The following is a 21,734-nucleotide window of genomic DNA, read 5'->3' as shown; positions in this document are numbered from 1 at the left end:
TCTACTGCACATCAACAAGAGATACTAATGAGTAGAACAGAAAATGATGGAACTACAAAGGCAGCACCAGTTATGCAGTATTTGAGTATTAACTGATACCAGTAGACTATAATACACCTACTGGGTATAGCTGCTGTATAGCATTATTATCTATTCACATTAGTCCCTAACCATTGAGATTGATTGAGAACAAATACTAAGTTTAGAAGTATCTTGAGATACAATAATAATGTCCAGTTAAGATTTGATACATTAGTGAGTGATGGATTTAAACAAGAATTTAGAAATTAAATTTAAACTCTGCCAACATAAGCTGTAAATCCTCAGCAAACCATTTACATACAACATACAGGTACAAGTACCCAAATACAGAATTCCAAATTCCAAACTTATTTTTTTTAAATGAAATGATTAAAAAATTACTTTTTGTCCCCCCCCCCCCCTTGCCTGTAAGTCGCAATTTTCAACGTCTTTGGTTTGATTTTTAGGTTCCAAAATGCAATTAGCCTATATTTATTTAATACAGCAAATACTACCTTTCTGATTACAATACTGTACTATCTTTCTTATGGTACTATGTATACAAAAGTATTAAACTGATATAAAACTACCTTTTAGGCCGCATGTATAAGCTGTAAATATTGCCTAAATGGTATAGATATTGAGGTTTACACTTGCAGTAACAGATCTATTCAACAGAGGGCCCCTGGTGTTTTTTTTGTTTTCTTTTTAACCACCCCCAGGGTAACCCTGTAGTAAACAACAGTAATAATACACCTGTTGCTCCGCTATAATGATGGATGGACCTGCATTAATAAAAGTCTCCCCTGCATTCGCGGTTGTACACATTTCTGCACACAATTATTTATAGACTGGCTGCTATGGGCCTCCCCCAGCACTTGGGCCTCTGGTCTCAAACACCTGCTGCACCAATGGTAGTTCCACCCCTTAACAGTTCCATTCCCTCTTCAAAACTTTCCGATTTTACAGAAGCAAATATTCCAAAATCAAACGATTCCGAAATCCAAACCTTTTCCTGCCCAAGCAGTTTGGATAAAGTGTCTTTCTACCTATACTAAAAAAAGTACCCCTCTTCTGGCTGTATCTTATTCAAGACCTGCACAAACATGGCCAAACTAAGTAAATAATCTTATTTAAAGGGACAGTCAACCATCGAATTGTTATTGTTTTAAAAGATAGATAATCCCTTTATTACCCATTCCCCAGTATAACCAACACAGTTATATTAATACACTTTTTTACCTCTGTGATTACCTTGTATCTAGGAACCTTCTTCCAGCCCCCTGATCACATGACTGTGACTGTTTTATCATCTATTGTTCTTAAATTTAGCATTGTATTGTGCTAGATCTTAAATTAACTTTCTGTGCCTGAACACAGTGTGTTATCTATATAGCCCACGTGTACTTTCTTGTCTCTTTGTGTTGAAAAGAGATTTAAAAAGCCTGTGATAAGAGGCAGCCCTCAAAGGCTTAGAAATTAGCATATGAGCCTACCTATGTTTAGTTTAAACTAAGAATACGCAAGAGAAAAAAAGCAAATTTGATGATAAAAGTAAATTGGAAAGTCGATTAAAATTATAAAGTCCTATCTGAATAATGAAAGTTTAATTTATACTTGACAGTCCCTTTAAGCAACGTGGGAAAAACCAAATGCAAAGCCCGCACTAAAAAAGCATAATAAAAAGGGACATAATTCCCCATAGCACACACAAAAAAGTGCATTGCATTTTATTCACTAATTTAGTTTTGCCCAATTCCTGAAATTTAATGTGGAAATTGATGTTTTTTTAACACTCACCCTAGAGACTGCAGTGCATTCTGTGAAATGCAAAATCCTGACACAGTAAAGAAATACATCAGTCAAGAGGCGTGTCCATGGACTGAAAAAAAATGAATAATAAAAAAAATCATAATTTTAAATGTCATGTAAAACATTATGTACTACAGATATTTTGCAATATTTGGATTGATTTCTGATGCTTTTATTAAAGAAATTACTCATTTCCCTTAAACTTGTTAACTGACCTCAGCTTACCCCTTATGCACAGAAATACAAGATGCACACAACATATGTACATACTTTAGCTACGCTATCCACCATTTTAGGCGTGGCGTTGGACAGCCGTATTAGACCACTACACCTGCTTATTATAGACACCGGTGTGTGCCTTCGGCAGACACTCAGCACATTACAGAAAGAGAAGGTGCTCTGCTAGGAACAAACAGCTAAGTAGCGTGTTCTAAGTCCAGGTACCACCAAGGAACAGCCTCTTTTAGCCCAATTGTGGTTTTCACAGAGAGTAATTTACCTGACACACCCTAGTTTTCTTGGAATTCATTCAGGATGTTCTGAAGCCTCCCACAACCTACTTTACTCCAAATTCTAATGATTTCATGGATTTATCACATGAAAGTTAATAAAAACAACTGAGTCACTACATGAAGGAATATAACAAAAAGGGTACTCTATAAAGAGGACTCGAGAACAGAAAACCTTGTATATGCCCACCCACTAGTTCATATTGAATGACTATAAAGAAGGTGGCATCTATAAAGCTCTGGGGCCCAGGTACACAACCTTAGACATGCTCCACCTGCTCCCAGCATTCAAACCTGTTACTTGCTACTAGTTTTAACAGGTAGAGTCTAAATGCAACAATCTTCCTAATTCTTAATTCCAATGTTTAGATGACAACTGGCCACTATGGTGGCAGAAGTGAAAAGTCCAAACCTGCTCCACACCTATAGTAATGCTCAGTATTCTCTTAATCTTCAGTTTTTTTGTTTTTAAAATGTATAAGGATATGGTTGTTTTGAGGTCAGCTCCTTTGTCTAAACTGAAGGATAATTTGCACAATATTAATTGTTGTTATTAATTGAATCCTCTAATGTCAAAGTAGCACTTCTAAACAATTATTATAGTCAAATTTCTTAGATTCTTCTGTATCTAAAGGGTACAGAAGATTACAGTTAGGGAGAAACCAGGAAGTGGCCTGACCATGACAAAATGTATGTACAGTGTTTAAAAAGTAATTGCCGGACCAACATGGCCACAAAAACCAAGGTCTAAGATATCTGTCGCCTGTCTTGAAACATCAGCAGCATCCGCACTTAAAAACTGGTGTTATCGTTTACCTATAGCTTGGAGCACCAGGTAGATCATTTTTTAGCTGCTTACATGACCTACAAGCTGTGTTCTGCATCGTCAAGAGTTAAGCTGACGGCACCTCTCCTGAATCTTGACACCCTCCCCCAGTAACCTGGGTTGAGCAAGTCTACACCAACTGCTGAATATATCTTACAATTTAAATTGAAGCCCTCAAGGTGGAGGAGGAAATTAACAAAGCTATTCTAACTGCCCTTCGCAATCTTGAAAAGAAAATGCAAAGCCGTTTTGAGCAGCTCACCTTCATTAGTTGGATCTCGTCATGGGAGCGGGAGATGATACCAGTATGGAGGAGGAGATATACTTAAACCAAAGTACAACAATATACAGTCTAGCACCTTGAACTCCGCCACAGAGGTAAATAGACCACAGATCTAATATTGTGAGCATAGAGACACGAGTACAAAGCATCAAATTGATATTCAAAATATTCAGAAACGTAATAACTTTGGTGCCACAATCAACTACATCCCTCTCTGAAGACATCAGGCAATTCTAATGTGCACTTACCCTTCGCTGCATCCCGGGCAGGTACGGCCGATCTCCTGGGAGGTGACCGGGACCTACACAAAGTTCAGCCCATGAGAACCCAAGGACTCCAAGCATGTAGGGTAGTGGCCACTAGCGACCTGCCTGCTACGAAGTGCTTGTACTTCCATCCAATTTTACCGGAGTGGGCTGGATGACCTGGAGGACTTACGGTCCGCTGTCTGATGGTTAAATCTAGCATTGGCTAGTCTGATTTCTGGCCTCTTAAGAATCTACTGCTACTTCGTGGAAGGCGCTTCTCATGCACTTTAACCCTGCAGGACTAGATATTATTTGGTATTCCCCCTTGCCCCAACTACATGTTGGTTGTTTACTCACCATGACTCAATTATATTCCCTGCTAGTACTATATTGAATGATGTTGCTCCACGTGTAACTAAAAACATGTAGTACCATTCATATAACTTTCTTACACAATATACATCAGTTGACCTAGTAATGTTGTTCGCTATATTAAACATTTATTTTAATCCCCATACCTTTATCAATTTATAGAGCTGAGGGGTGACGTGGGATATATCCTTATATCAGTGTAATAATATAACCTGGCGATGATCTCTTTTAAATGCAAAAGGTTGAAACACCATTTAGAATAATCTCCACACTTATTTATTCACATCTTTTGGGAGGAATCATGCTATCCATTATAAAATCCTGTTACTATTTATTAAGCACTGGAGCTGTTCTTGCTCACAAGATTTGACAGATGTATTTTTACACTTGCAAGGGGTTATAACTTATAACTTGGAATAAGACTATATTGTTTGTGCCTACACTAAGGGTATCCCATGTTTTATCCAGAATGTGTTTTGTTAAATATATTATTTAATTTAGCATTTTAGAAACTAAATTTTGTACTCTAATAGCTATATTGGAGATATTCTTCACATGCATGCATGTATAACCTGCAAATTATTACTACCTATTCAACCTGAGGTTTTCAAAGTAGCACTAGCTCCTACGCCCCTAGCCTTACCATTTTAAGTACTGGTTAGTTAACATATATATACAGTATGTATACAAAGTTTTCAGTTTCGAGGTCCACAACCTGCAGTTTCTCCCTCCCTAAGTAGCTTTATAATTTTAACCTTAATGGCTTCAACAACTTCATATTACTATGCATATTTACATTAATGCTTTATCTTTAGATCTTCAAAATGTATATGCTACTCTGTTAGGGGTCATGAGCATCCAGAGGTGTCTTACTAGTTTATCACCTTTTAATCCTGTTAGATCACACCTCTCATCTATAAATTCTAAATCTTGTTATTTATCCAGTTGGCTAGGTTCTCTAAAATATCTGTACTAAGGTCCAAGAGTAACCAATACAATTGATAATCTACCTCTCCTTTTTGTATACGTTTAGTCAGGTTCAAGAGTGACCCCTAGTGTATAAGAGAGGTATATTTACTAGAAAAAAAAAAGAGGTTCAAATTATTTATGTATCTTGTCATGTCTTGTTTATGCTCATATGATACTGTGCATTCTATTTCAACAGGTTAATACTGACTTATAACAAATGTATACTCACTACTATACTTAATTGTTGTAAACTCGTACATGACTGATGTCTGCTTATACTGCGACAGTTATGTGATGTTTATTGTAAATTGCCAAAACCTCAAAAAAAAAAAACAATGAGTTTAAAAAAAGAATAATAAATTTAAATTGCCCCTCATCCTCCTGAACCTATCAGTACCTGCCTCCACTTCCATCTCTCTCCTTTACTCCTTTGAAGTCTACTGCATTTGCCTATTCTCCCCTCTTTATCTCTCTCAGAGTGGTAGTCATCTTTCATGGACCAACCTCCCAATTTCCTTGACAACTTTGCCGCCTGGGCTTCCTCACATTCTCTCTACAAATGTACTCACACTAATACTCCCTTTCCCATTTCAGACCACCACCTGCTCACCGCTATTCTAATGTATTGTCTAAATCCACTTCTCCTTGTCACCCACTCACCTGTGGCACTCTCAACAAAACGCGCTACTTGCAAAAATGCTCCCGCACTGCTGAGCGAGTACTGAACTAAATCCCTCCCTGAACCGGATGTAAATCAACGTATAAGCGTATTCTTTTGTTCAAACACATCAACCCTTCACTTGTAGCCAAGCAAACCTAGACTCTCCTTCTCCTGTATCTACATATTCCCTCCAACCCTAACTGAGTCTTCTCACACGTGTTCAGAACTCTCTCCACTCCCCACCTGCACCAACCCCTCTGACTATCTTTAGTGCTCACAAGCCCTGGCAGATTATTATCTTAAACGCAAACGACATACTGTTTTAAGAAGGCACCATTCAGACACTAAACTGCCAATCTTCCAACTCCAACCCCCAGTCACCCCCATCTGCATTATATCCCTCCAGTCACACAATAATTAAATATTGTTACTTACCAGTCGTTCCTGCATGCACTGGCTCAAACCTCTCTCTTCCCTGGCTAATACTTTTTCTCTGTCTTCCATCCTTACTCCTGCTCTTACATCTTCAACCTATTCCTCTCTACTGGCTTATTCCCATCTTCTTTCAAACATGCAAAAGGTCACTCTCATACCTCTAAAAACCCTCCCTTGATCATAATTCTCTTACAAACTAACCGCCCCATATCACTGCTTCCACTAACATTAAAACTCTTGGAAATACTAGCTTACAACTGCCTAAATGTCTTCATGCTCATTCAACTCCTTGCTTGACCCCGCTGCAATCTGGCTTCGCCCCCAAACACTCAAATGAAACTGCTCTCACCAAGGTTACTAAATCTACTTTCTGCTCCAGCAGCCTTCAACACAGTTCCTCTTACAGACCATCAGCTTCTCTTTGTGTGACACTGCACTCTCTTGGATCCACTCATCTTTCTCACAGGTCCTTTTTCTGTGTATTTTGCTGCTGCGACTACCTTTTCAAATAGCATCGGTCTGTTGAAGTACCTCAAGGCTCTCTGACCTAGGTCATCTACTCTTCTCCATCTTATACTTCTCTCACTGTGGTAAAACGCTGCAACAGGGCTACTGGCTTCAAATATCACCTCTTTGCAGACAACACCCAGATCTTACCTCTCCAACCCCTGCTCTCTCTCCCTCTGCCCGTCTCTAACATTAGTGAGTCGCTTATCTGGCATCTCTAATTTACTCATATTATCAATTTTTCTACATTCTCTTGCTATCTTCTTATTTAAAAAGCAGGAACTGTGATGCATAGGAGCCCGGCCCCATTTTTGGTTGAGAAACTGGGTTATACTTGCTTATTGGTGTATAAATGTCAGTCACCAATAGGCAATGCGCTATCCATGGTGGTGAACCTAAAATGGGCTGGCTTGCATCGATTTACATTCATGCTTTTTAAATAAAGATAGCAAGCGAAAATGAAGAAAATTGATAATAGGAGTAAATTTAATAAGTTGCTTAACATTCCATGAATCTATCTGAATCATGAAAAGAAAAACAATGTGGGTTTAGTATCCCTTTTAAGACTAAGGCTGCTATTCACCAAGAGAAGTGAAGAGTCACAAGGTTAGTATTTACAGCAGCACTCAGAGCATGCTCAGTAGGAAATCAATCGCATGACTGTGGCCAGACACACCAAAAAGTAGTTTTCACGTAAAGTTTATCATATTACTGCATTATTCTACATAAAATCTATGCTTGCAAACCACCCTCAACCAGCTTCCTAAAACCGCATGCAGTTGAAGTCTTTTTTGCCCTCTTGACAGACCACTTTTCCTTACATATAAAGAAGACTAAGCAACTGAAAGATAAGCTAGCTTTAGCCAATATCTACTACTCATGAGCAGATTGACAGATTTTATCCTAAGGGGGCGAAACAAATGTACAGATCACACAAGCAATAAAATAGGTGTCAGCAAAGAGGACCGGATGATCCCTTCTCCATTAACAAGGTCACAGTAAGAAAATAAAAACTGAAATCAGGAAACTGCGGGAATTTTATAAATTAAGCCTGTTAGGCGGGGGAATCTTGTGTGTGTGTGTCGTGTGTGCTGTGTGTGTGAAGGCAACAACCATTAGTTTGCAGCAAATATGTTCTTTTATATGGAAAAAACCTAATTGTAGAGAATCAGTAGCACTTTATAATGCGGGGGCCAATTAACCAAGAGATCAGAGGTTTTCAACGTAGCAACAGTTGAAGAATGGATAAGCAGAGCATACAACCTAAAACAAAAAAACACTATTTGCCCCTACTCTTCCCAGAACAGAAACTGTCAGCTAGGGGTCCTCAACACCCTCTAAGTGAAAAAAACAAAATTTCATGCTTCACCCTGGATAAATTTCATTTCTCTTGTGGTGTAGCCCGCTCCACAGGATCATCCATCTACTTGTGGGATATTCTCCTTCCCAACAGGAAGCTGCAAGAGGATCACCCACAGAGGAGCTGTCTATATAGGCTCCTCCCCCTAACTGCCTATCTCCAGTCATTCGACCAAACGACAAGCAAGAGAAGGAGAAACTATTAGGGTGCAGTGGTGACACTGTAGTTTAAAAATAAAAAAACACCTGCCCTTAAAATGACAGGGCGGGCCGTGGACTGGATACAACACAAGAGAAATAAATTTATCAGATAAGCATCAATTTTGTTTTCTCTTGTAAGGTTTATCCAGTCCACGGATTCATCCATTACTTGTGGGATACCAATACAAAAGCTATAAGACACGGATGAAGGGAGGGACAAGGCAGGCGCTTAAACGGAAGGCACCACTGCCTGTAAGACCTTTCTCCCAAAAAACAGAATTTATGCTTACCTGATAAATTACTTTCTCCAACGGTGTGTCCGGTCCACGGCGTCATCCTTACTTGTGGGATATTCTCTTCCCCAACAGGAAATGGCAAAGAGCCCAGCAAAGCTGGTCACATGATCCCTCCTAGGCTCCGCCTACCCCAGTCATTCGACCGACGTTAAGGAGGAATATTTGCATAGGAGAAACCATATGGTACCGTGGTGACTGTAGTTAAAGAAAATAAATTATCAGACCTGATTAAAAAAACCAGGGCGGGCCGTGGACCGGACACACCGTTGGAGAAAGTAATTTATCAGGTAAACATAAATTCTGTTTTCTCCAACATAGGTGTGTCCGGTCCACGGCGTCATCCTTACTTGTGGGAACCAATACCAAAGCTTTAGGACACGGATGAAGGGAGGGAGCAAATCAGGTCACCTAAATGGAAGGCACCACGGCTTGCAAAACCTTTCTCCCAAAAATAGCTCAGAAGAAGCAAAAGTATCAAACTTGTAAAATTTGGTAAAAGTGTGCAGTGAAGACCAAGTCGCTGCCCTACATATCTGATCAACAGAAGCCTCGTTCTTGAAGGCCCATGTGGAAGCCACAGCCCTAGTGGAATGAGCCGTGATTCTTTCGGGAGGCTGCCGTCCGGCAGTCTCGTAAGCCAATCTGATGATGCTTTTAATCCAAAAAGAGAGAGAGGTAGAAGTTGCTTTTTGACTCTCCTTTTACCGGAATAAACAACAAACAAGGAAGATGTTTGTCTAAAATCCTTTGTAGCATCTAAATAGAATTTTAGAGCGCGAACAACATCCAAATTGTGCAACAAACGTTCTCTCCTTCTGAAACTGGTTCTCGGACACAGAGGAAGGTACGATAATCTCCTGGCTTAATGTTTTTGTTAGACAACTTTTGGAAGAAAACCAGGTTACGTACGTAATAACCACCCTTATCTGCATGGAACACCCAGATAAGGAGGAGAACCCCTGCAGACGCAGATAACTTCTGAAACTCTTCTAGCAGAAGAAATTGCAACTAAAAACAAAACTTTCCAAGATAATATACCTTAACTATCAACGGAATGTAAGGGCTTCAAAACCGGAAACCCCCTGAAGAACTGAAAGAGACTAAGTCTGACGACTCCCAAGGAGGAGTCGAAAGGTTTTGTAAACAGGCTTCTTAATTCTAACCAGGCCCTGAACAAAGGCTTGAACATCTCGCACAGCCTGCCAGCTTTTTTGTGAGAGATAACACAGACAATGGCAGAAATCTGTCCCCTCTCAGGGAACCTAGCAGATAATCCTTTTTCCAATCCTTCTGAAGGAAGGATAGAATCTTAGGAATCTTAACCTTGTCCCAAGGGAATCCTTTAGAATCACCAACAGATATATTTTTTCCAAATTTTGTGGTAAATCTTTCTAGTTACAGGCTTTCTGGCCTGAACAAGAGTATCGATAACAGAATCTGAGAACCCTCGCTTCGATAAGATCAAGCGTTCAATCTCCAAGCAGTCAGCTGGAGTGAAACCAGATTCGGATGTTCGAACGGATGAACAAGAAGGTCTCGTCTCAAAGGTAGCTTCCAAGGTGGAGCCGATGACATATTCACCAGATCTGCATACCAAGTCCTGCGTGGCCACGCAGGAGCTATCAAGATCACCGACGCCCTCTCCTGATTGATCCTGGCTACCAGCCTGGGGATGAGAGGAAACGGCGGGAACACATAAGCTAGTTTGAAGGTCCAAGGTGCTACTAGTGCATCCACTAGAGCCGCCTTGGGATCCTGGATCTGGACCCGTAGCAAGGAACTTTGAAGTTCTGACGAGAGGCCATCAGATCCATGTCTGGAATGCCCCACAGCTGAGTGACTTGGGCAAAGATTTCGGATGGAGTTCCCCTCCCCCGGATGCAATGTCTGACGACTCAGAAAATCCGCTTCCCAATTTTCCACTCCTGGGATGTGGATAGCAGACAGGTGGCAGGAGTGAGACTCCGCCCATAGAATGATTTTGGTCACTTCTTCCATCGCTAGGGAACTCCTTGTTCCCCCTGATGGTTGATGTACGCAACAGTTGTCATGTTGTCTGATTGAAACCGTATGAACTTGGCCCTCGCTAGCTGAGGCCAAGCCTTGAGAGCATTGAATATCGCTCTCAGTTCCAGAATATTTATCGGTAGAAGAGATTCTTCCCGAGACCAAAGACCCTGAGCTTTCAGGGATCCCCAGACCGCGCCCCAGCCCATCAGACTGGCGTCGGCCGTGACGATGACCCACTCCGGTCTGCGGAATGTCATCCCTTGTGACAGGTTGTCCAGGGACAGCCACCAACGGAGTGAGTCTCTGGTCCTCTGATTTACTTGTATCTTCGGAGACAAGTCTGTATAGTCCCCATTCCACTGACTGAGCATGCACAGTTGTAATGGTCTTAGATGAATGCGCGCAAAAGGAACTATGTCCATTGCCGCTACCATCAAACCGATCACTTCCATGCACTGCGCTATGGAAGGAAGAGGAACGGAATGAAGTATCCGACAAGAGTCTAGAAGTTTTGTTTTTCTGGCCTCTGTCAGAAAAATCCTCATTTCTAAGGAGTCTATTATTGTTCCCAAGAAGGGAACCCTTGTTGACGGAGATAGAGAACTCTTTTCCACGTTCACTTTCCATCCGTGAGATCTGAGAAAGGCCAGGACAATGTCCGTGTGAGCCTTTGCTTGAGGAAGGGACGACGCTTGAATCAGAATGTCGTCCAAGTAAGGTACTACAGCAATGCCCCTTGGTCTTAGCACAGCTAGAAGGGACCCTAGTACCTTTGTGAAAATCCTTGGAGCAGTGGCTAATCCGAAAGGAAGCGCCACGAACTGGTAATGCTTTTCCAGGAATGCGAACCTTAGGAACCGATGATGTTCCTTGTGGATAGGAATATGTAGATACGCATCCTTTAAATCCACTGTGGTCATGAATTGACCTTCCTGGATGGAAGGAAGAATAGTTCGAATGGTTTCCATCTTGAACGATGGAACCTTGAGAAACTTGTTTAAGATCTTGAGATCTAAGATTGGTCTGAACGTTCCCTCTTTTTTGGGAACTATGAACAGATTGGAGTAGAACCCCATCCCTTGTTCTCTTAATGGAACAGGATGAATCACTCCCATTTTTAACAGGTCTTCTACACAATGTAAGAATGCCTGTCTTTTTATGTGGTCTGAAGACAACTGAGACCTGTGGAACCTCCCCCTTGGGGAAGCCCCTTGAATTCCAGAAGATAACCTTGGGAGACTATTTCTAGCGCCCAAGGATCCAGAACATCTCTTGCCCAAGCCTGAGCGAAGAGAGAGAGTCTGCCCCCCACCAGATCCGGTCCCGGATCGGGGGCCAACATTTCATGCTGTCTTGGTAGCAGTGGCAGGTTTCTTGGCCTGCTTTCCCTTGTTCCAGCCTTGCATTGGTCTCCAAGCTGGCTTGGCTTGAGAAGTATTACCCTCTTGCTTAGAGGACGTAGCACTTTGGGCTGGTCCATTTCTACGAAAGGGACGAAAATTAGGTTTATTTTTTGCCTTGAAAGGCCGATCCTGAGGAAGGGCGTGGCCCTTACCCCCAGTGATATCAGAGATAATCTCTTTCAAGTCAGGGCCAAACAGCGTTTTCCCCTTGAAAGGAATGTTAAGTAGCTTGTTCTTGGAAGACGCATCAGCTGACCAAGATTTCAACCAAAGCGCTCTGCGCGCCACAATAGCAAACCCAGAATTCTTAGCCGCTAACCTAGCCAATTGCAAAGTGGCGTCTAGGTGAAAGAATTAGCCAATTTGAGAGCATTGATTCTGTCCATAATCTCCTCATAAGGAGGAGAATCACTATCGACCGCCTTTATCAGCTCATCGAACCAGAAACATGGCTGTAGCTACAGGGACAATGCATGAAATTGGTTGTAGAAGGTAACCCTGCTGAACAAACATCTTTTTAAGTAAACCTTCTAATTTTTTATCCATAGGATCTTTGAAAGCAAACTATCCTCTATGGGTATAGTGGTGCGTTTGTTTAAAGTGGAAACCGCTCCCTCGACCTTGGGGACTGTCTGCCATAAGTCCTTTCTGGGGTCGACCATAGGAAACAATTTTTTAAATATGGGGGGGGACGAAAGGAATACCGGGCCTTTCCCATTCTTTATTAACAATGTCCGCCACCCGCTTGGGTATAGGAAAAGCTTCTGGGAGCCCCGGGACCTCTAGGAACTTGTCCATTTTACATAGTTTCTCTGGGATGACCAACTTGTCACAATCATCCAGAGTGGATAATACCTCCTTAAGCAGAATGCGGAGATGTTCCAACTTAAATTTAAACGTAATCACATCAGGTTCAGCTTGTTGAGAAATGTTCCCTGAATCAGTAATTTCTCCTAAGACAAAACCTCCCTGGCCCCATCAGACTGGGTTAGGGGCCCTTCAGAACCATTATCAGCGTCGTCATGCTCTTCAGTATCTAAAACAGAGCAGTCGCGCTTACGCTGATAAGTGTTCATTTTGGCTAAAATGTTTTTGACAGAATTATCCATTACAGCCGTTAATTGTTGCATAGTAAGGAGTATTGGCGCGCTAGATGTACTAGGGGCCTCCTGAGTGGGCAAGACTCGTGTAGACGAAGGAGGGAATGATGCAGTACCATGCTTACTCCCCTCACTTGAGGAATCATCTTGGGCATCATTGTCATTGTCACATAAATCACATTTATTTAAATGAATGGGAATTCTGGCTTCCCCACATTCAGAACACAGTCTATCTGGTAGTTCAGACATGTTAAACAGCATAAACTTGATAACAAAGTACAAAAAAACGTTTTAAAATAAAACCGTTACTGTCACTTTAAATTTAAACTGAAACACTTTATTACTGTAATTGCGAAAAAACATGAAGGAATTGTTCAAAATTCACCAAATTTTCACACAGTGTCTTAAAGCCTTAAAAGTATTGCACACCAAATTTGAAGCTTTAACCCTTAAAATAATGGAACCGGAGCGTTTTTAACTTTAACCCTTTACAGTCCCTGTATCTGCTTTGCTGAGACCCAACCAAGCCCAAAGGGGAATACGATACCAAATGCGCCTTCAGAAAGTCTTTTCTAAGTATCAGAGCTCCTCTCACATGCGACTGCATGTCATGCCTCTCAAAAACAAGTGCGCAACACCGGCGCGAAAATGAGGCTCTGCCTATGATTTGGGAAAGCCCCTAAAGAATAAGGTGTCTAAAACAGTGCCTGCCGATATTATTATATCAAAATACCGTATAAATGATTCCTCAAGGCTAAATATGTGTTAATAATGAATCGATTTAGCCCAGAAAAAGTCTACAGTCTTAATAAGCCCTTGTGAAGCCCTTATTTACGATCTTAATAAACATGGCTTACCGGATCCCATAGGGAAAATGACAGCTTCCAGCATTACATCGTCTTGTTAGAATGTGTCATACCTCAAGCAGCAAGAGACTGCTCACTGTTCCCCCAACTGAAGTTAATTGCTCTCAACAGTCCTGTGTGGAACAGCATGGATTTTAGTGACGGTTGCTAAAATCATTTTCCTCATACAAACAGAAATCTTCATCTCTTTTCTGTTTCTGAGTAAATAGTACATACCAGCACTATTTCAAAATAACAAACTCTTGATTGAATAATAAAAACTACAGTTAAACACTAAAAAACTCTAAGCCATCTCCGTGGAGATGTTGCCTGTACAACGGCAAAGAGAATGACTGGGGTAGGCGGAGCCTAGGAGGGATCATGTGACCAGCTTTGCTGGGCTCTTTGCCATTTCCTGTTGGGGAAGAGAATATCCCACAAGTAAGGATGACGCCGTGGACCGGACACACTCGTTGGAGAAATAGCTTCCGAAGAAGCAAAAGTATCAAATTGGTAGAATTTAGAAAAAGTATGAAGCGAAGACCAAGTCGCCGCCTTACAAATCTGTTCAACAGAAGCCTCATGCTTAAAAGCCCATGTGGAAGCTACCGCTCTAGTAGAATGAGCTGTAATTCTTTCAGGAGGCTACTGGCCAGCAGTCTCATAAGCTAAACGGATTATACTTCTTAGCCAAAAAGATAGAGAAGTTGCCGAAGCAGTTTGGCCTCTCCTCTGTCCAGAGTAGACAACAAAACAATGCAGATGTTTGACGAAAATCTTTAGTAGCTTGTAAATAAAACTTTAAAGCGTGAACCACGTCTAGATTGTGTAATAGACGTTCCTTCTTTGAAGAAGGATTAGGACACAGTGACGGAAACAACAATCTCCTGATTGATATTTTTATTAGATACCACCTTAGGCAGAAAACCAGGTTTGGTACGTAACACTACCTTATCTGCATGGAAAATGAGATAAGGGGAATCACATTGTAAAGCAGATACTCCGAAACTCTTCGAGCCGAGGAGATAGCTACTAAAAACAGAACTTTCCAAGATAAGAGCTTAATATCTATGGAATGCAAAGAATCAAACGGAACCCCTTGAAGAACTTTAAGAACTAAATTTAAACTCCATGGCGGAGCAACAGGTTTAAACACAGGCTTGATTCTAACCAGAGCCTGACAAAACGCCTGAACATCTGGAACCTCAGCCAGACGTTTGTGCAAAAGCATAGACAGAGCAGAAATCTGTCCCTTTAAGGAACTAGCTGACAACCCCTTCTCCAATCCTTCTTGGAGAAAGGATAATATCCTAGGAATCCTGACTTTACTCCATGAGTAACCCTTGGATTCACACCAATGAAGATATTTACACCATATCTTATGATAGAAAGGATGACATGTCCACCAGATCTACATACCAAGTCCTGCGTGGCCACGCAGGTGCTATCAAAAATCACTGATGCTCTCTCCTGCTTGATCTTGGCAATCAGACGAGGGAGCAGAGGAAACGGTGGAAACACATAAGCCAGGTTGAAGGACCAAGGCACTGCTAGAGCATCTATCAGTGCTGCCTTGGGATCCCTGGACCGGGATCCGTAACAAGGAAGCTTGGCGTTCTGACGAGACGCCATGAGATCCAGTTCTGGTTTGCCCCAAAGTTGAATCAACTGTACAAATACCTCCGGATGGAGATCCCACTCCCCCGGATGAAAAGTCTGTCGACTTAGAAAATCCGCCTCCCAGTTCTCTACTCCTGGGATATGGATAGCTGATAGATGGCAAGAGTGAATCTCTGCCCATAGAATTATCTTTGAAACCTTCAACATTGCTAGGGAACTCCTTGTTCCCCCTTGATGGTTGATGTAAGCTTCAGTTGTGATGTTGTCCGACTGAAATCTGAAGAGCATTGAATATCGCTCTTAGTTCCAGAATGTTTATCGGAAGGAGTGCCCCCTCCTGAGTCCACGATCCCTGAGCCTTCAGGGAGTTCCAGACTGCACCCCAGCCCAGAAGGCTGGCATCTGTTGTTACTATTGTCCAATCTGGCCTACGGAAGGTCATACCTTTGGACAGATGGACCTGAGATAGCCACCAGAGAAGAGAATCCCTGGTCTCTTGATCCAGATTTAGTAGAGGGGACAAATCTGTGTAATCCCCATTCCACTGACTGAGCATGCAGAGTTGCAACGGTCTGAGATGTAGGCGGGCAAACGGCACTATGTCCATTGCCGCTACCATTAAGCCGATTACTTCCATACACTGAGCCACTGAAGGGCGAGAAGTAGAATAAAGAACATGGCAGGAATTTAGAAGTTTTGACAACCTGGCCTCTGTCAGGTAAATCTTCATTTCTAGGAAGGAAACTCTTGTGAGAGGGGATAGAGAACTCTTTTCTTCGTTCACTTTCCACTCATGAGACCTCAGGAATGCTAGAACAATGTCCGTATGGGACTTGGCAATTTGAAAACATGACGCCTGTATCAGAATGTCATTTAGGTAAGGGGCTACTGCTATACCCCGCGGCCTTAGGACCACCAGAAGTGACCCCAGAACCTTCGTAAAGATTCTTGGTGCCGTAGCTAACCCAAAGGGAAGAGCCACAAACTGGTAATGCCTGTCTAGGAAGGTGAACCTGAGAAACCGATTATGATCTCTGTGTATCGGAATGTGAAGATAAGCATCCTTTAGGTCCACGGTAGTCATATATTGACCCTCCTGGATCATAGGTAGGATGGTTCGAATAGTCTCCATCTTGAAGGATGGGACCCTGAGAAATTTGTTTAGGATCTTGAGATCTAAGATTGGTCTGAAGGTTCCCTCTTTCTTGGGAACCACAAACAGATTTGAATAGAAGCCTTGCCCCTGTTCCTCCTTTGGAACTGGGTGGATCACTCCCATGACTATGAGGTCTTGAACACAATGTAAGAATACCTCTCTCTTTATCTGGTTTACAGATAATTGTGAAAGGTGAATCATTCCTTTTGGGGAAGAAGCTTTGAAGTCCAGAAGATATCCCTGGGACACAATTTCCAACGCCCAGGGATCCTGGACATCTCTTGCCAAGCCTTGGGCAAAGAGAGAAAGTCTGCCCCCTACTAGATCCGTTACCGGATCGGGGGCTAATCTTTCATGCTGTCTTAGAGGCAGCAGCAGGCTTTTTGGCCTGCTTTCCTTTGTTCCAAGCCTGGTTAGGTCTCCAGACACGGCTTCGACTGGGCAAAATTTCCCTCTTGTTTTGTATTAGAGGAATTTGATGCCGCGCCATTCATGAAGTTTCGAAAGGCCGAACAAAATTAGTTTTGTTTGGTCCTTAATTTGTTGGAACCTATCCTGAGGAAGGGCATGACCTTTTCCTCCAGTAATATCAGAAATGATCTCCTTCAGTCCAGGCCCGAATAGGGTCTGCCCTTGAAGGGAATGTTGAGAAGCTTAGACTTTGAAGTAACATCAGCTGACCAGGATTTAAGCCATAGCGCCCTACGCGCCTGTATAGCAAAACCTGAGTTCATAGACGTTAGTTTGGTAAATGAACAACGGCGTCAGAAACAAATGAATTGGCTAGCTTAAGAGCTTTAAGCTTGTCAAGTTATCATCCAATGGGGTTTCTACCTGTAGAGCCTCTTCCAGAGACTACAAACCAGAAGGCCCGCATGCAGCAGTGACAGGGGCAAATGCATGCAAGAGGCTGGAGAATAAAACCCTGTTGAATAAACATTTTCTTAAGGTAACCCTCTAACTTTTTATCCATTCTGGATCTAGGAAAGCACAACTGTCCTCGACGGGATAGTTGTACGCTAAGCTAGGGTAGAGACTGCTCCCTCCACCTTAGGGACCGTTTGCCATAAGTCCCGTGTAGCGGCATCTATGGGAAACATCTTTTTAAAAAACAGGAGAGGGAGAGAACGGTACACCTGGTCTATCCCATTCCTTAGTAATAATTTCTGAAAATCTCTTAGGTATTGGAAAAACATCAGTGTAAACAGGCACTGCATAGAGTAGCTAAAACCTCCTGAGCAACATGCCGGAGGTGTTCAAGCTTAAATTTAAATGTAGACATGTCAGAAAAATCACCCACCAGATAGAAGCTCTCCCTGCCTCAGCTTCTGCATATTGTGAGGGGATATCAGACCATAGCTACTAAAGCATCAGAGTGCTCTGTATTTCTCCTAGTCCCAGAGCTGTCTCGCCTTTCCTTGTAACCCTGGTAGTTTGGACAATACCTCTGTAAGGGTATGATCCATAACTGCGCCATGTCTTGTAAGGTAAACGCTATGGGGGCGCGCTAGATGTACTTGGCGCCTCTTGAGCGGGCCGTCCCTTGAGCGGGAGTCATAGGTTTCTGACACGTGGGGAGTTAGTCGGCATAACTTCCCCCTTGTCAGTTTCCTCTGGTGATAAATCTTTTAAAGCCAGAATATGATCTTTATAACTTATAGTAAGATCAGTGCATTTTGGTACACATTCTAAGAGAGGGGGTTCCACAATGGCTTCTAAACATAATGAACAAGAAGTTTCCTCTATGTCAGACATGTTTAACTGACTAGTAATGAGACCAGCAAAGCTTTGAAAACACTTTTAATTAATGTAAAAAAGCAGAATATAAAAAAACGGTACTGTGCCTTTAAGAGAAAAAAACAAACAAAAAAACTGCAAAACATTGAAAAAAGCAGTTAACTCTATGAATTTTAAACAGTGTATGTTACTAGGGTAAAAATAGCATTGCACCCACTTGCAAATGGATGATTAACCCTCAGGCTCAAAAACGAAGCAAAAAACAGTTAAAACCGTTATAACAGTCACAGGCAAACTGCCACAGCTCTACTGTGGCTCCTACCTTCCCATAAAACGACTTTTGTAGGCACAAAAACCCCTTTACAGAGGTCCAATATGTCAGGGGACTCCTTCAGGGAAGCTGGATGTCTCAGAGTTGAAAAGTTACTGCGCAATTAGAGCGCGAAAATAGGCCCCTCCCACCATGCACTGAAAGTCAGAGGGCCTAAAAACTACTCCTAGGAGTCAAATAACAGCCATGTGGAAAAAACTAGGCCCCAAAGAAGATTTATCACCCTTTAGTTAAAAAAAACGTTCCTTATAACTCATGTAAACGTTTCACAATACTAAGCTATAAGAAAAATTAACATGAAAAATTACCCTTTAACTGCAAGCATGATGCCAGTCGTTATTAAATCACTGCAATCAGGCTTACCTCAAATATATCAGGCACTGTCAGCATTTTCTAGACTTCTTAACATCTATCTAGAAAAAAATATACTGAACATACCTCAAGGCAGTTAATTCGCAGGCCGTTCCCCCCAGCTGACGTTTCCCCATCTCTTCAGTTATGTGTGTGAACAGCAGTGGATCTTAGTTACAACCTGCTAAGATCATCAAAAACCTCAGGCAAAACACTTCTTCTAATTTCTGCCTGAGGTAAAAAACAGTACAAATCCGGTACCATTTAAAAAATAACAAACTTTTGATTGAAGATAAACTACACTAAGTCACCACATCTCTCTAGCTACTTCCCTTGTCGAGAGCTGCAAGAGAATGACTGGGGGTGGCAGTTAGGGGAGGAGCTATATAGACAGCTCTGCTGTGGGTGATCCTCTTGCAGCTTCCTGTTGGGAAGGAGAATATCCCACAAGTAATGGATGATCCGTGGACTGGATACACCTTACAAGAGAAAATCCCATTTTCAGAACAGAACAACAGACAATGGATAACGTAGACACAAACAGGGGGCTGTACATTGGGGTAAAGCAGGAAAAAGTAAATTTATGCTTACCTGATAAATTAATTTCTTCTATGGTAAGACGAGTCCACGGATTCATCCTTTACTTGTGGGATATTATCCTCCTGCTAACAGGAAGTGGCAAAAAGCACCACAGCAGAGCTGTCTATATAGCTCCTCCCTTAGCTCCACCCCCCAGTCATTTGACCAAAAGTACAGGAAGAAAAAGGAGATACTACAAGGTGCAGAGGTGACAAGTTTAAATAAAAAAAATATAATCTGTCTTAAAATGACAGGGGCGGGCAGTGGACCTCGTTCTTACCAATAGAAGAAATTAATTTTTCAGGTAAGCATAAATTTACTTTTCTTCTATAAAGGTAAGACGAGTCCACGGATTCATCCTTTACTTGTGGGATACAATACCAAAGCTACAGGACACGGATGAACGGGAGGGACAAGACAGATGGGTTAAACAGAAGGCACTACTGCTTGAAGAACTTTTCTCCCAAAAATAGCCTCGAAGAAGCAAAGGTATCAAATTTGTAAAATTTGTAAAAGGTATGAAGCGAAGACCAAGTCGCAGCCTTACAAATCTGTTCAACAGAAGCATCATTTTTAAAAGCCCATGTGGAAGCCACCGCTCTAGTAGAGTGAGCTGTAATTCTTTCAGGAGGCTGCTGTCCAGCAGTTTCGTATGCCAAATGGATGATGCTTTTCAGCCAAAAGGCAAGAGAGGTAGCCAGTAGCTTTTTGACCTCTACGTTTACCAGAATAGACAACAAACAAAGAAGATGTTTGACGGAAATCTTTGGTCGTTGCAAGTAAAACTTCAATGCACGAACCACGTCCAAGTTGTGCAATAGACGCTCCTTCTTAGAGGAAGGATTAGGACACAGAGAAGGAACAACAATTTCCTGATTAATATTCTTATTAGTAACAACCTTAGGAAGGAATCCAGGTTTGGTACGTAAAACCACCTTATCAGCATGGAAAACAAGTTAAGGCGAGTCGCATTGCAATGCAGATAGTTCAGAAACTCTTCGAGCCGAAGAGATAGCAACTAAAAACAGAAACTTTCCAAGATAGAAGCTTAATATCTCTGGAATGCCATAGGTTCAAACGGAACCCCTTGAAGAACTTTAAGAACTAAATTCAAAACCTCCATGGCGGAGCAACAGGTTTAAACCACAGGCTTGATTCTAACTAAAGCCTGATCAGAACGACCTGAACAACTGGAACATCTGCCAGACGTTTGTGCAGTAGAATTGATAAAGCAGATATCTGTCCCCTTTAAGGAACTAGCTGATTGCCCCTTCTTCAATCCTTCTTGGAGAAAGGACAAAATCCTAGGAATCCTGATCTTACTCCATGAGTAGCCTTTGGATTTGCACCAATAAAGATATTTACGCCATATCTTATGATACATTTTCCTGTGCTTGAAGAAATTAAAAACTAATATTTTATCACCTCTTTCACTTTACCCTTCCTAGTACTTAGAGTAGGCAAAGAGAATGGCTGGGGGTGGAGCTAAGGGAGGAGCTATATAGACAGCTCTGCTGTGGTGCTCTTTTCCACTTCCTGTTAGCAGGAGGATAATATCCCACAAGTAAAGGATGAATCCGTGGACTCGTCTTACCTTTATAGAAGAAAAGGCAAACTCGACAGAGGTCAGGGGGTTGACCAGACTCCTACAGAGGCAGGAAACCTTGCTAATGTTAGTTGTGCTTCTATTTATATGGAGTAAAAAGACTAACTTCCACCTCTTCTTACGGAAATAGGTTTAACATACTGGAAAGGTGGCTGTCAAAGATATCAGGGATGTTTGAATATACTCTGAGGGCACAACGCTTAATGTACTCGCAACACCTTTGCGATGACGCATTTTGTCCCAAGATTATGAGAGAAATCTTCATTCCTGCAAAGCAAGCTGAGTAGCTGACTTGCAATGTACAAAAAGCTAATTACAAATGAATGACTTAAGCATTTAGCTCACTCTGGAAAAAAAAATGTCCCAGGAAAGTCTCTGAAATGTACTCAAATTTGAGGCCAACATACTGTCAAGATGCTGCAGATTACTCCATATCCATTAATTATATATATTGCAGATTTACTCCATATCCATTAAATAAATATCTATTATTACAA

General features: G+C 41.8%; 1 protein-coding gene across 1 annotated transcript in view; it reads right to left on the bottom strand.

Moving 5' to 3' along the window:
• The window catches only part of SLC45A4 (solute carrier family 45 member 4), a 285,788-nt gene that overhangs the window by 107,126 nt on the left and 156,928 nt on the right, over positions 1–21,734 (bottom strand). Inside the window, exons 5-7 of the mRNA XM_053715398.1 lie at positions 12,201–12,218; positions 7,039–7,052; positions 6,637–6,667 (exon numbers count right to left, since the gene is read on the bottom strand). Of these exons, the coding sequence (XP_053571373.1) occupies positions 6,637–6,667; positions 7,039–7,052; positions 12,201–12,218 (63 nt within the window). The remainder of the gene's footprint in view (positions 1–6,636; positions 6,668–7,038; positions 7,053–12,200; positions 12,219–21,734) is intronic.

The sequence above is a fragment of the Bombina bombina genome, chromosome 5 (assembly GCF_027579735.1).
Source record: "Bombina bombina isolate aBomBom1 chromosome 5, aBomBom1.pri, whole genome shotgun sequence".
In the NCBI taxonomy this organism is placed as follows: domain Eukaryota; kingdom Metazoa; phylum Chordata; class Amphibia; order Anura; family Bombinatoridae; genus Bombina; species Bombina bombina.
The sequence above is the reverse complement of the archived record's forward strand: the minus strand, read 5'-3'. Positions and strand labels throughout refer to the sequence as shown.